The 16038-nt window shown below is 39.0% G+C and overlaps 1 protein-coding gene across 3 annotated transcripts in view; it reads left to right on the top strand.

Annotated features, from left to right (window-relative positions):
• Positions 1 to 7363, top strand: part of LOC141114270 (NXPE family member 2-like) — a 127259-nt gene extending 119896 nt beyond the window's left edge. For all 3 annotated transcript variants that reach the window (XM_073607856.1, XM_073607858.1, XM_073607857.1), the window contains one exon: positions 6807 to 7363. In XM_073607856.1, coding sequence (XP_073463957.1) covers positions 6807 to 7342 — 536 coding nt within the window. In that variant the 3' untranslated portion in view covers positions 7343 to 7363. The remainder of the gene's footprint in view (positions 1 to 6806) is intronic.
• The last annotated feature ends 8675 nt before the right edge of the window (positions 7364 to 16038 follow it).

The following is a 16038-nucleotide window of genomic DNA, read 5'->3' as shown; positions in this document are numbered from 1 at the left end:
CAAAGGAGTTTTTTCAAGGTTGTGTAGTATATAAATCCCAGGGAGCCAACTCTCCGCCCCCTCCACATCCCACAGAGAGGGAGTGGCCAGAGGAACTCGCTGGAGTCACATATAAAAAGGTCCTGCAATAAAAGGCATAAATCATTCTAGGGTATAATAATAATCAAAATCAAAATAATAAAAAGATGTATTTATATGTTGTTATTAATAAATATATCCTTTAATGGTATTCTTATATGAATATTTTTATGTGTACCTGAATATTGCAGATGACAATAAGCCAAGGCAGGAGAAGGGCTCTATTGTAGGAGAGCTGATCTCAACTAAAAAAGTATGATAAGTTGAAAATTGACTAATTGATTGTTGGACCATTTTTGGAAAAAATTTAAACATAATAAAATGCTGGAGAGGAAAGAATATCGTAGAAAGGAAAAAAACATGTATTTATTCCTATATGGTGTTTTGGTGGGCCATATATTTTTATATTAATCTATTACAGATAATATATAGACACTATCGCATTGTTGAGTAGAGGCTGAATAAATAAGCCACAATTTGTGTTTGTTAAATATAAATAGAATAGCAGAATGGTTCAAAGATATTCTTTCCAAAAGGGTATTAGTTTCAAAAAGGATGGTATAGTCCCAATAGAGTTTCATAGAAGTAAATATAAGTTGGCATCATTACCTTAAACTGGGATCTCCAAATAGACAACAGCACGTCCTGATATCCAGCAACCAAGTGTGGTGGATACAGTACGTGCTTGGAGTTGCATCTTAAATATCAATCCCTCTCCAATCAGCTGGCGCAAGTAATTGCGGCAGCTGATGTATCTGGAGAGGGGAGGAGAAAGCAGGTCTCTTGCGCACCACCCCATCTCCAGTGCACATGCACCAAACGCCGGCATGTCATAACGACGTCACGTGCACACCGCCCACTGACACACACAGCTTCACCACCGGACAGTGCATGTCCGCTGGAGTAGCAAGATGGAGACCAAACGAAGATGTAATCACGTCTTCGTTTGGTCTCCATAAGCCACTGCGGGCTAATTAGCCCAGGCGGCTTAGTGTGCCGGGTGGTCCTAATGGCCTCTCTGTGGAACAAGGGGGGGCAAGAAGCAAGACTGCAGAGGGAAAAATACCAAACACCAAAACATCAGTCACATATGTAAAACATACAAAATGCATGTAATATAAATACATATATTTTTAGATATTGAAGAAGTCTTCAGCAAGCAGCACACATTTTTAGACAGAATTAAAACTTTTTACAACAGGAAGATATTGTTATATAGCAGTGTATCAAAAATACAGAATATAATACAAATAGGTAAATGGAAAAAGATAGGGGGCATAGTGGTTACCGGTTATATCTAAACATGTTATACATCCCAAACAGAACAGGGTTAATGATTTCTGTATAAATGTAGAGTCTAGATTATCAATATATATAGTTTATTTTTCCATTCTTCCCGATGAAAAGCCCTCAAGGAATGGTTTAAAGCAGACAGCTTAATTTAACCCTGGTGACTGTGTAGCTTTCAACTTATGTATCCATTGGAGAAGGACCTTGTTCCAGTCCCCTCCCCTGGAGCTGGGGTGTATACGGTCCAGGATCAAAAATGTAACATTTGGAAAGTTACTGCCATGTACTATTTTTACATGACCTTCCAGAGGGAGATCTGAGTTGCATACCTGCATACTTCTTATATGCCTGTATGCCCTCCTCCAAAATTCTAGTTTTGTTTTTCCGATATAAAAACAACCACAGCTACATTGCAACATATATATCACTCCAATTGTTATGCAATTTGCGAAATGTTTGGGATAAAAAATTTGACCATTTGGAGGATAGGATTTTTTTGAGTAAGCATAAATTTACAGTAGTTACAGGTCCCACACATGTAGTTTCCTTTATACTTACAATGATTTTTACTTGATTCTCATTTCAATTCACTATTTACAACCCTATCTTTTACAGATGTAGCTCTTTTAAAAGTAAAAAGGGGTGTAGCGGGGACAAATTGTCCCAATGATGAGTCAAGTGTTAGTCTGTGCCAGTATCTCTCTACAATTGTTTTAATTTTTTCTTGTTGATTAGTATATTTTGTAATAATTCTTAGAGGATTGGCATCTTTTTTGGTGTCTGTGCATGGAGTAGTTTATTTCTAGGTTGTATAGAAGCCTGTTTATATGATATTTTTAAAGAGGCATGAGAGTAGCCTCTGAGCAAGAGTCTAGCTCGTAGTTTTGCCGCTTCTATTTTGTAGACAGTGTCATCTGAACAATTGCGTCTTATTCTTAGACACTGACTATATGGTATTGAGTCTATTAAGGCCTTTGGGTGGAAACTTGAGGCATGCAGTATGGTATTGCCAGCTGTGGGCTTTCTATATAGTCTGCTACAAAGGGTACCTCCCTCTCCTCTATAAACTTTCACTTCCAAAAATGTGATGCATTCCCTATCATAGGACATTGTAAATCCTAGGTTAAAGTCATTCTTGTTCTTTCTAAAAAGACATTGCTGAAGCATATCTGGTGATCCATCCCAAACAATGAAGATATCGTCGATGTATCAATACCATCCCAGGATCTGGTCCGTATATATCGAAAGAGCCTCATCTGCCAAAAACATTTTCTCCCACTCCCCCAGATACAGGTTGGCATATGATGGGGCACAACAAGTCCCCATCGCAACCCCCTGCATCTGGAGGTAGTAGGAGCCATTGAAGATAAAGACATTATGTCCAATTGAATGAATGAATTATCATTATAACTTGGGTCTGAGTCTCCTGCCTGTTGTAAAATATGTTTAATGGCTGCCAAGCCTTTTTCATGGGGAATTGAACTGTATAGTGTTTCAACATCTATTGTGGCTAGCAATACATGATCAGGGATGCATAGGTTGTCAATGCTTTGTAAGAAATTAACTGTGTCTTTTACATAAGACGATAGTAATACAACATATGGTCTTAAAAATGTGTCTATTATTTTACTGGCATTTTCACTAATTGCGCCCGTCCTTGAAATAATGGGTCTTCTGGGCGGGTTTATTACATCCTTGTGAATGTTAGGGAGTGAGTAAAAGGTAGGGACTCGAGGGAAGTTGTTCCTAATAAAGTTCCATGTATTTTTTGTGATTGCAATTATTCAGATAGGCAGTGTCTACTAATGCACAGAATTCCTTATTATATTTCTCTACAATGTCTGCCGGGATGCGGTGGTACCAATCTTGGTTTTTAAGAATTTTATTGCACATATTAATATATTTTTCATTGTCTAATAAGACAATATTGTTGCCTTTATCTGCAGGTTTAATAGTGATTTGATTATTATCAGAAAGTTGTTTTAACGCCAGGACTTCTTTCTCTTCTTTAAACTTGTGGGACATTTTGTATGCATTTTTAATTTTTCTAAATCTTTGTTTACTAGTTTAGGAAAAGCGGCTAGCATTTGGGTTAGTACTGTGCGCTGGACAAAAGTCAGATTTTTTCTTCAGTGACGATTTATTAAAATTTGTTTTGGGAGATCGACTCTGTTCCTCCACTAATTCTAAAATCCGTGGAAGATCGATACAATCGATGAGATCTGCTGTATCATTTTCCTCAAGGGGGGAAATGAGCTGTTTAAGTGCTTGATTTTCTTTTGGGGTGCAGTCTGTATTCACCCCTTGTTTTTGAGTTTTTTTAAGATTAGTTTACTGATGAATAATTGGAGATCCTTATATATTTAAAATTTATCCAGATTTTGGACAGAAATTTTGTCTCTTTTTAAGGACTATTATTTTGTCTTCAGACAGATTATGTGATGAAAGATTGATTACATTTAAGTCAATCTTATAGCGCTACTTGTGTGTATGTATTGAGATTGGGCTGTGATGGCCTGACACCTGCTAGAATTCGTTCTAAAAAAGAAGGATCACTGGAGATTAAATCTAATGAATCAGAGGACGAAATATTGGATTGAGAGATAGGTTCTCTCATTTGTGATTTCTGTGCAGGAGGATCACCTTCTCCCAGAGTTTGTGCATTACCTTGTACCATAGAGTTGGTCGGAAATAATCCCAGTGTTTGTGTAGTAGAGTGAGATGGTTTGTGAATATTGTTCAAACTTGTTTTTTGGCTTTCTGGACTTGTGTAGGGTCGCCATAATATTGACGTTTCGTGCTTTGTGCATTTTGTGCTTATAAGATGTCTGAGAAGAAACCAATAAAGGGTTAGGCACCTGTTAGGAAGAAACAGTGTTGTACTTGACTAAGGTTTCCTTTATTATTGATGTATTTATTTTGGGTCCATTTATAGGCCCTTCTTGGAATGCCTTTTTTATCCCGTGTGAATTTATGTCCTTTTTTAATTAGTATCTCTTTATTAAAAACCTCCAGATGTATTTTTAATTTATTCTCCTTAATTATTAGGGATTTATGAGTTTTAAATTGTGGCAATTTTCCACATAAACTAATAATGTCTATATCAAGGGCATTTGATCTTTTATTGTATTCTCCTATTAAAATTTCCATTAAATTCTGTGAGCAAGTCTGCAGTAAATACCCAAGTTAAAATTCTAAATTTTTATAAGGTATGCAACTTATGTAAACCATTGAAACTTACAAGGACATGAAAACTTACTAATAATGTAATTATGTATTTTTGACCGAGAAATAAACTAGGCTTAAACTAGGCTTATCCCAAAGTGGTCAGTGTCCTACATACTTTCATCTCTGCTGGAATTATTCAATTAAATTATTAGAGATCTCCCCCTTTTACCAAAAAGTGATGTAATCCCTTGTGTCTAGTGGTAACTTAGCTGTTCCTCATTCCTTAATCATTATGCAGAGGATCCACTCATATCGGGGTTTAGAAACTGACAGATTAAAAAAAGAAAATTAAACAAAATGCCAAAATAACTGAAAAAAAATGATTCATTTGGGCCAACAAAAAGAAATTAATGCTTTCCATAGAGCAGACTTCTATATTGTAAATATGGAGCTGGACTAAACATTGCTTGCAGAAACTCTTGCCTAATCAGTCAGGTGCTTTATTCAATGATATCTAAACTCAAAAACAAAAATATTGTATGTAGCACTGACCCCCGAAGAAGCTGCTGGTATTTGATTGGGCCTGTACTCTGCTCTTACACCCCCAATAACTTGACTCAATCCCTTTGACACAGCTGTGGTGTAGTGTTGATGTGAAGCAAATAGTAAAAGACAACCCCACAATGTGCAAATAAGTAATAATATAACTTTGTTATTACCTGGGCATCTGATGCTTCACCTGCTGAAAATAAGAAGAACAGCACTCCACACCAATGGTCTTAACCAGGAACGAAATTTTACTGGAACTGGTATAGAATAATTATTACAGTATTTGCACTGTCACACAAACGTAATGCAACAGCCTAAAAGGTTTTTTTCACAACAGTCTGTACACATGAGGTTATCTTAACTGACCCCTGGAAGTGCATCTCCAAGTGGGACTAATGCCCAGAGTGAAAACACCTTAACTCTGGGCACCTTCCCACTTCCAGCACATTCTGGTAACCAAAAGAAGACAAATGTTATTCCATAAAGCACAATACAATTCCTAGGGAGCTCCACCTGCTTTATAATGCAGTCCCTCTGATAATCAATAGGATGCAAGGCCTTATAATGAGAGATGCAGTCTTTTCTTTCTTCTGTCTTCTGCTAGCTATTTGTGTGGTACTAATTGTAATCCAACAGTGGAAAAAAACAGGATTAAAGGAAAATTGATGTTGGAACTATTCTTGTAGTGCAGTACACCTGCAACTTCCTTCGGTGCAATTTGGCTTTTAGTAACACAGTGCCAGTAGTACAGTGAAGGATAGGCTTTAGGCCTGTTTAAGCTCAGTCCTTTTGTCTGTGGGACTACAGGTCCCAGCAACACTGTGTTATAAGCTTCGGTGTAAAAAAGTGCGTTAATAAATTATGAGCGGCAGCCCTCTCAGCCAACCAGGTCTGGAGAATGAATAGAACAGCTCCACTCCAGTGCACTCAGTCTTGCTCCTCACCAGCTGGCGCCGTTACACCGCTCCGCTCTGCGGGATGAAACGGCACCTTCTGATGGCTCCGACGGGTGCTTCTGGATCCTTCCCAGTTCTGTCACACCGTCTTTCCAGCTTGCAGGTACAAAGCAGAGTCGCTGATCGCGCCGCTCCGCAGCAAGTGTAGGCCGCGCTCCCTAGAAACCTCCTCACAGGTCCTTGTAGGCAGGCCACATGTCCAGAAGAGACCCAAGATGGCCACGCAGGGCCTTTTATAACCTACCCAGCATGCAGTTCAGTGCTGAGTGTCTATGGGTAGGTCACTTGGCATTGTGGGTAGGTAGGTCATTGTAAAATGTAAACAAACAGTCACTTCCTCTAACATTTCTCCATGTTCTTGAAATAGAAAATAAAATAAAGTCCATTTCACGTTTTGGCCACTAGATGGTGCCAAATACCAAAGTATGCACTGCCCATACTTTTACATTACATTAAAAAGACAGGCAAAAATTATCAGCGCTACATTGTATATTGCAGTTTATCAGTTCTCAGATGTAGTGGCTGCATTTGTTTTCTTTCTTAAGGTTAAGAACATTTACAGCAAGTACAGAAAATTCTGGTTGATTATATCAGAAAATGAATTGTAGGTTCTGTGATAGATATGATTTCAAAGCACAAATAATATTATCTTCCTTATGTAAACGACTAATCTTTTTACATTTTTTTAACTAATCTGTTTCTAAGGTATTTATTCAATGAACAATTTATTAATTTTCTTTTGCTTTATTTAAATCTACCATACAGGATTGAAAAGATTTAATCTCCATAGAGCTGGACTAGAATCTCTGCTCATGGCATCAGATCAGGAGAAGAACATTCTGCTTTATTGGAAAAAGCACAGCCATCCTTTTGTTGCAAGCCACTTCTATACAGTCAAAGATGACAACTATATGAGTCGGGAGATAGACCAGCTGGCTGGTGGTCCACACTATGTTCTTGTCATCAGCATGGGACAGCACTTTCGACTTTTTCCCATCTATCTGTTCATTAGAAGGGTTCTCAATGTCTACAAAGCTGTACAGCGCCTCCTTGTACGAAGTCCAGACACAAAGGTTATTGTTAAAATAGACAACACCAGAGAGATCGATGCAGATCCTGAAAGACTCAGTGATTTTCATGGATATATCCAGAACCTGATACTGAAAGATATGTTCAGCAACCTTCATGTGGCTATGGTTGATGCCTGGGACATGAGCATTGCTTACCCTACAAATAATGTACATCTACCAGAACATGTAATCAGAAACCAGATATTCATGTTTCTAACATATATTTGCTGATTAAAAAAACTACATGTGAAACTGCTGCATAGCAGAATGTACTATTTCTAAGGCCCCTTTCACACAAACGTTCTGATCAGGCCTGCTTGTCAGCTTTCAGACCTGATGGACCTGATCAGATGGTCCATTCATCCCAATTGACTGGCGGACGCAAAGGGTCTTGTGTCCGTTTACACCTGTCTAGTTCAGTTCCGATCCGGTACGCTAAAAATAAATTGAAGTGGATCCATCTCCCTCTGTCTAGGTCAGGGGTAGGCAACCTCGGCACTCCAGCTGTGGTGAAACTACAAATCCCATAATGTCTTTCCCTTTAGGAGTCATGCCTGTGATTGTCATGGTCTTGCATTGTTTCATGGGACTTATAATTTCACCACAGCTTGAGGGCTGAGGTTACCTACCCCTGGTCTAAGTAGATTGGATCAGTGGTCAGTGGGGAGTAAATGAACAGCAGAGTCCATTTACACCTGGCCGCCCATAGAGCATGTTGTAAATAAGTCCGACACGAGTACTTTCAAATAATACGATGATCAGAATCCTTCAGAGTCCCATTCAAAGAACTTGATCCCTTTCTGTCATAGCAAGGATAGAGGCACTTCACCTTTCAAGCATATACTGTATATCCAATCCAGTCCACACTTATCCCTTTCAGGTTGCGGGCGGCTTCCAAGGCTTCTCCTCCCGGCCAATCCATTCTTAAGACCCGTTTCCTGTCCTGATTGGCCAGGAGGAGAAACAGGGAGACAATAGCGAATGATGATTCCCTAATGTCACAAGTGCGGGGGCTCGGGGCACAGTGCTCTGCACCCCAAGCCCAAACTTTTTGAAGCCAATTAGAGCCTCAGGCTCTAATTATGTGCTTCAAAAAAAAAAAGCTTGTAGAAATCTATGCGTCTGATGCCCCACATGGAGATTAGGGGGGGCACCCATTGTGGACGGGCCGCCACTGATCCAATCGATATTATACAACTAGGTGGCGTCCATGCATGCAATCATGTATAGTATATTCTAGACCCATCCTTCCATAGTATTGTGTCAGCAATCAAAATCTTTCCTTAAAGAGGAAGTAAACCCTCAGCAAAAAAACAAAAAACAAAAAACCCTGCAAGACAAAGGCATAATTAGCTAGTATGCATAGCATACTAGCTAATTATGCATTACTTACCTCAGATCGAAGCCCCCGCATCGGTCCACGTCTCCCCCTCCGACCGCCGACATGTTGTCCCCGAGTGACTTCCGGGTATCGCTGCTCCAGCGCTGTGATTAACCGGAGCCGTGATGACGTCACTCCGCGCATGCGCGCGGGAACGGCACAGTACAACTGAAGCAACGGCATATAGCGCCATTGCTACAGTTGTCTTAAGTGCGCATGTGCCACATGACGTCGGCACATGCAAATACAGGGATATCTCCTAAACCTGCATGGTTTAGGCGATATCCTTGTTAGCTACAGGTAAGCCTTAATATAGGCTTACCTGTAACATAAAGTTGTAAACAAGGGTTTACAACCACTTTAATATATAGCTTTTTCCAGTTGACTTAAAAGTAGAGCAATCTGATTGGTTAGTTTTACCAACACATTTGATCTTCTTCATGCTTCTTGGTCTATAACAACTGTAGGCATAAATTTCAATTGAAGCTGTGTTTCCTGTATTGACTTGCTGACCGGCCCATAAAAAAAAAAATATGTCATTACTTTGACGTTTAATACCGGGGTTTTGGCAGCAGCTAGCTGCCAAAACCCTGGTATCATTTTTTACTATGGCCAGTTCTCTTTCACATAAAAGTGGTCCCGCAGGCGGATTCACCGCAGGGTCACTTTTAGAAGTGGCAAGAAGGGAGGCAAGAAGGGAGACATCGGTGAAGCCTGGAAGCGATCCGATGTGGCCGTTGCGGCAACGTCTGACGTCACTTCCGGTTCTTGAGCCAAAAACAAATCTTTTTTTTTTTTTTTTTTTCACAATGCAAAGAAAAAATGTTTTCTTTTTCTTTTAAAGGTAAGTGAGAGATCTGGGGTCTTTTTGACCCCAGATCTCTAAATAAAGAGGACCTGCCATCCTTATTTCTATTACAAGGGATGTTTGCATTCCTGGTAATAGGAATATATGCGATCAAAAATAAATAAATAAATAAATAAACAAATAAAGGGACAGTGTAAAAATAAAAATAAAAAGTAAAATAAATAAGAATACATTTTTTTAAAGCGCCCCATCCCTGCGTGGGCAGAAGTGAACACAGACTTAAGTCACACCCACATATGTAAACGTTGTTCCAACAACACATGTGAGGTATCACTACGATCATTAGAGCGAGAGCAATAATTCTAGCTCAAGACCTTCTCTTTAACTCTAAACAGGTAACCTGTAAACATTTTTAAAGTGTTGCCTATGGATATTTTTAAGTACCGTAGTTTGTTACCATTCCTCAAGCGTGCGCATTTTTAAAGCATCATCTTTCACATTATACAAAAAAATTGGGGTAACTATTGTGTTTTTTTTTGTCAATTTATTAAAGTGTATTTTTTTTTTTACAAAAACATTGCATTTGAAAGACCACTGCGCAAATACTGTGTGACATGCCACGTTCCAAGTCACTTAAATCTCCTTTCTTCCCCATTCTGATGCTTCGTTTGAACTTCAGCAGGTCATCTTCACCAAGTCTAAATGCCAAAATGCATTGAGTTTCTGCAATGTGATTGGCTGATTAGCAATTTGTGTTACCATACCAAGCAGTTGAACAGCTGTACCTAATAAAATGCCCAGTGAGTGTATATAAAATATATATACTTATATCTACAATACATATTGTACATTTTACACCTACAGGGCAGAGCGGCTCCGTTCACATCCACTCTGCAGAAACTGAGCAGACATAAACCTGTCATCCGCTCACTCTGCTCTGATCAGCAGGAGATCAGCAGAAAGATCCCCTGCTGATCAAAATGGAGTCCGCCCTGTATGATAGGTGCCTAAATGTGAAGTGGAAATGTTGGTGGTATGGTAACATGCATCTCATAATCTATTTATCTTAAAAGTACAAGAGAAAAGAAAACCACAACAGCAGTTAAGTGTCCAAGTATGTTTATTTCCTCAAGATCTAAAAAGACTTCAATAAGGCTTAATATGCTGTTTAAGATGAAGTAATACCAGAACCAAAGGATTAAACAAGATGAAATATGCTTATGTTAAAAAAGCAGGCATTTGACAACTAGCTGTTGCAGTTCCCCTGAGGATTGCTTTGTGTAACAATAATCTCTGCACTCCACTTCATATATCTCCACTCTGAACAGAGAACAGAAAGAAAAGTGCTGAATGGACTTTACTGGTTGCCACCTTTAACCCCAAACATAGGAAATGAGTACTTAAAAAATGTATAAAAGCACAAAAGTTTAATAACAACGTGAATCAGCTAAAATGTTAATGATGTAAAAACATATAGATCTCAAATCCATCAAACGTTGTAAATTGCATTTCCAAATAACATGAAGGCAGTGGTCTAAATGTGCTGAAACCTGTAATTATATGATCCAATAGAATCTGATACTTAGGTACTTTCATTTATGGGGCCAAAATACAGGGTTCACTGATGGATCTCTACACGTTTCGCCAACAGGCTTCTTCAGGAGATCATGCATGCACAGAGTTAGAGCCAGAGCCTATAAAGTGTCCAGTCCCCAAAGAGGTAGGGAGAAGGGGACCCCCAGAGCAGCCCACAGATCTGATGGCAATACAACAGGGCCAATATGGGAATAGCCTCATGGGGCGATAAAACAAATGGTGAGTGGTGAATGGTGAAGGCAGATAACCAAAAATCGATAGCCAAAAAGGATAACTAAAAACAATAATGACCTATCCAGGCAGCTGGTGAAATTCAGTTACATTATTATTATTATTATTATACAGGATTTATATAGCGCCGACAGTTTACGCAGCGCTTTACAACGACATTAGGGCAGACAGTACAAGTACAATACAATTCAATACAGGAGGAATCAGAGGGCCCTGCTCGTTAGAGCTTACAATCTAGGAGGGAGGGTCAAGTTATACAAAAGGGTAATAGCTGTGGGGGATGAGCTAATGGAGAAAATAATGCAGTTGTTAGATGGAGGCAGGATAGGCTTCTCTGAAGAGGAAAGTCTTCAGGGATCGCCTAAAAGTGGATAAATTTGGAGACAGTCTGACAGATTGGGGTAGGGAATTCCAGAGGATGGGCGAGGCTCGGGAGAAGTCCTGGAGGCGGATATGGGAGGAGGTGATGAGGGAGCTAGAGAGCAGGAGATCTTGGGAGGAACGGAGATGGCGTTTAGGTTGGTATTTTGAGATTAGGTTAGTGATGTAGCTGGGGGCAGAGTTGTGGATGGCTTTGTAACTTATTGTTAGTATTTTGAATTTAATTCTTGGGCGAGTGGCAGCCAATGGAGGGATTGGCAGAGAGGGGTAGCAGACACTGATCGGTTTGTAAGGTGGATGAGTCTGGCAGCAGCATTCATGATGGACTGAAGGGGGGATAGTCTATTTAAAGGTAAGCCAATGAGGAGTGAGTTGCAGTAGTCAAGGCGAGAGATAACCAGGGAGTGAATCAGGAGCTTTGTAGTTTCACTGGTTAGAAAGGGACGTAGTTTAGAGATGTTGCGGAGGTTGAGGCGGCAAGCTTTGGAAAGTGATTGGATGTGGGGCTGAAAGGAGAGTTCAGAATCTAGGATAACACCTAGCACCCTGACATGTGGGGACGGGTGGATGGTTTTGCCATTGCTCTTCACAGAGAAGTCAGGGGAAGAGGCACGTGGGGGAGGAAATATTATAAGCTCGGTTTTGGACAAGTTGAGTTACATAACGCCTTATACTTATAAATTCACCATCAAATTTTTGCAGTTGCTGGTCCATAGAGCGCTGCACCAACCACCTTTGAAGATGTATGTCCACCTGTCTACCTATAGTTTCTGTGTCTACTTATCTTTGGAAGCCCATAGATATCAGCAAAAAAGTTAGACATGCAGGCAACCAATCAGGCTCTACAAACTTTCTTATCAGCAAGGGAGCAATAATGATGTTCCCCACAACAGCAGGAGAGTGGCTCACAGGCCACCCATGGACAAAAGACTATCAACTGTCATCTTATGTTGAGGATTAGCCTAAGCTAGGATTGTGGGGCAAAGTAGGCAAATACATCTACCTGCATAGTAATATCTGCTCCTGAGAGATACTAAAGAAGTTCTAGGTCAACTTATAGTTGTAAACTTTTGGGCCACTTGCACACGGCTGTAAAAAATGAGATGAATGGTAAAAGAAAAAATGAGATGCATAGTTATCTATGGAATAATGCACATGGCTGAGTAAAGATCAGTAATACAGCTTTGAGCACAGAGCTGTAAAACAAAAATGTAAAATTTTACATTTGAGTACAATAATTTACTCCCATACGCATGTTTAGCCATCTATAAGCATGATTACGTGTGTATAAATGAGTATATTACAACACTGGCTATGAAGAAGAATTTTACTTGTCCATATGCTTACACACCTTTACACGCCTATACTCAACATTACTCAGGTTTTTACACACAGTGCGTTTGATTTACTAAAACTGGAGAGTGCGAAATCTGGTGCAGCTCTGCATAGAAACCAATCAGCTTCTAAGTTTCTCTGTTGAGGCTGTTGAACAAGCTGAAGTTAGAAGCTGATTGGCTACCATGGACAGCTGCAGAGATTTTGCCCTCTTCAGATTTAGTAAATCAATCCTTGTTTTTTTCCCCAGAGACTGTCAACAAGTTCCTGAGCAAATCAAAAAATTCTAAAGCCCGTGTACAAGAGGCCTAAATCCTACAGTATATTCTACCTCTGCCTAAGGTGATATGTAAAATGCATTTAACAAACTCTCCATAAGAATGTGTGGAGAACACAGAGGCTGGTGACACTTGAAGCTTAGCTTTCAAAATCCTTAATCGTGACAGGTTCACCATAAGCACAGATTTTTAAATCATTTGGTAATGACTAGACTGGAGAAAAGTCAGAATGCGCCACCTAGAGTATATCCTGGGATTACATTTCTGTGCGCCCCATAATGCAAATTATGCTTTCCAAGTGCAATGGTAGCGAGAGGTGGATTTCCTAACTTTAAAGTGTTACTGAACCCAGGACCCCGCATTCACTATATATGGTCACCCACCATACACAGGACATGGAAATGCAATTAATTTTAGTAAATATAAGCGGCTAAATACCTTTTTTTCATCAACAGCATTTATCAGTCTTGTAACTTCTATCAGTGCCTGGTCAAAGCTTGTAGGAGGAGTTTTCATTCACCTCTGACTGTCCTATGAGGCTGCATGACCCCTGACATTCTGTTTGAGCAGTGCTAATTGGCCCTGTGCTAATCACATGCACCCTCCAAAAAAAAAAAAAAAAAACCCAACCCTGTAGCAATACACACTAAACTGAGCATATGCAGAGTGTCCCCGAGGCTCTGTACTATCAGGAGATGGATTGGGGACTGTGGAAGAAGGGGAGGATCGGAGAATACAGGCTCAAACTTCCTTTTTACACAATGCAGAAGATTAACCCCTTAGGTTCCACAGTGAGTATAACAAGCATGCTTTACTGCATATACAGACTGATTTTACTGTTGTGGATTTAGTAACACTTTCATTTTCTAAACTTTTTATGCATAAATTTAGGCAAAAATGTATTCTGCTACATGTCTTTTGTGAAAAAAAAAATCCTAATTAGTGTATATTATTTAGTCTATAGGAAAGTTATAGTGTGCACAAAATATGGTATTTACAGTATTTTTGAAAATTGATCAATCATTCCTCAAGGCTCTTAAAATGCCAGGACAGTACAAATACCCCCCAAATTACCCAATTTTGGAAAGTAGACAGTCTGAGGCATTTAGTAAGGGATATGGCGAGTTTTTTTGAAATTGTGATTTTTATTTGTCACAATTTTTTGGAAAATAAAGAAATCAGATATTTTTTTTTTCACATTTTTTATTTATATACCGTCACCAGAGCAGTATAGCTTCATGATATGACTCGTGTAGCAGTGATCAGGGACGCGGACTGGTGACAGCTTGTTAAAGAAAAAACAACTAAAAAACATTTTCAAATAATTTTTTATTCAATATTTTAAATATACACTTATTTTTATTTTTTTTAGCATAATTTTTTTTTTAAATGTTACTATTTTTTTTGGAAAATACTTTCATTAGAGTAGTTCAAAGTGACCACAGGGATTTAAATTCATTTTTTACACTTTGATTGCTGGTACAATGAAGATCATATTGATTCATAACAGCTTTGTTACCACTGTGATCACATGATCGCCGGTTCCCGAGTAATGGGATTCGCATTCTGGTGCGTCTGGACAGCAGCCATGCGGGGAGAGCGCCCCCCTGTGTCTGTACAGGCAAAATGACACACGGATATGTCGCTTTGCCTGTACATGCTGCCCACCCGCAGTAAATGTACTGTGGGCAGTCGGCAAGGGGTGAGAGTGTGGTAAGGAAAGAAGCCTACTTGACAGGGATAGTGTTTAGCACAGGGTCAGGTTCCAGGCAAGGAGAGATAGCTCACGAAAGGCTCCCTCTTCACAGTATACACTCCGGTAAGCAAGTGCGAAGGCTTGAGGCTTCCAAGAAGGGATACTAGCCCTGGAAATGAAAGCCATCCTCTGGATTGCATATACCAGTGCGGAAAAGCAATTATCTGTGCTGTTGCTAGAGTGTGCCAATTTTCAAAAATTATTCCCTCCCTCCCTACCTACATCCTTCTATCCTAAAAATCATGTCATCTACTGTACAAATAAATATATAAAAATTTAGTACAAAAACCCCACGCTATTATTTATAAAAAATACACCACCATAAAAGATTAAAAAAAATATATAATAAAAACCGTGAAAGAGCAGCTATCACTCCACAGTGCAATCACCACACTAATATCAAAAAATGTAAACCTACTAAAAGTAAAGCACTCCCTGATATATATTACAAATGTAGACCCAAATGTGCATATAAGCAATGCCGCTCATAAATTACACTTTCATCTTTCTGTACATGATTTATGACGATTGTATAATGTATGAGGGGTGTTGTTTATATATGCACATTTGAGTCCACATTTGGTAATTTATAGTAAGGAGCACTTCACTGTTAGTATGTTTAAAAATAAATATAAAATAATAATGAATAGAAACAAAAGGACCAACACTCTGTATATGACAGAACAGAAAGCTCTCAGCCAGATAAAAAAACTATACAATTGGCTGCAGGTGGGATCTATCCTAACAGGGTGTGTGGACTTGATGTGATGGGTCTGTTATATTTAAATTTTATTACTCTCACATCATGGACCGCACATCAAGTTATTATCAGACCTTTAGATTTCATTTTTGTAGAAAAACTTCTTATGTATCCCATCCATCTTGGCTTTGTTAAATATTATGGCAGCTGTATTCCAATTAACAACCTCATCTTAATCTTTTTTTTCTCTCATTAAGGGTTTATTGTATAAATGTAAAATTACAAAATTGTTATCTTAATCTAAACTAATCCCATTTTACAAATTTCCCCAATAACCTGGATTTAATTTCCAACGAAAGGTTGTCTAAACCAGTTACAATAGAAATTAAAACTCAAGTGATAATCTCAATATCACACCCTAATTCTAATACATATCCAGAGATATATTTCCTTAAATTAGG

Source organism: Aquarana catesbeiana, linkage group LG12, assembly GCF_042186555.1.
Source record: "Aquarana catesbeiana isolate 2022-GZ linkage group LG12, ASM4218655v1, whole genome shotgun sequence".
Taxonomy (NCBI): Eukaryota; Metazoa; Chordata; class Amphibia; order Anura; family Ranidae; genus Aquarana; species Aquarana catesbeiana.
This window is presented reverse-complemented; position numbering and strand designations above follow the sequence as displayed.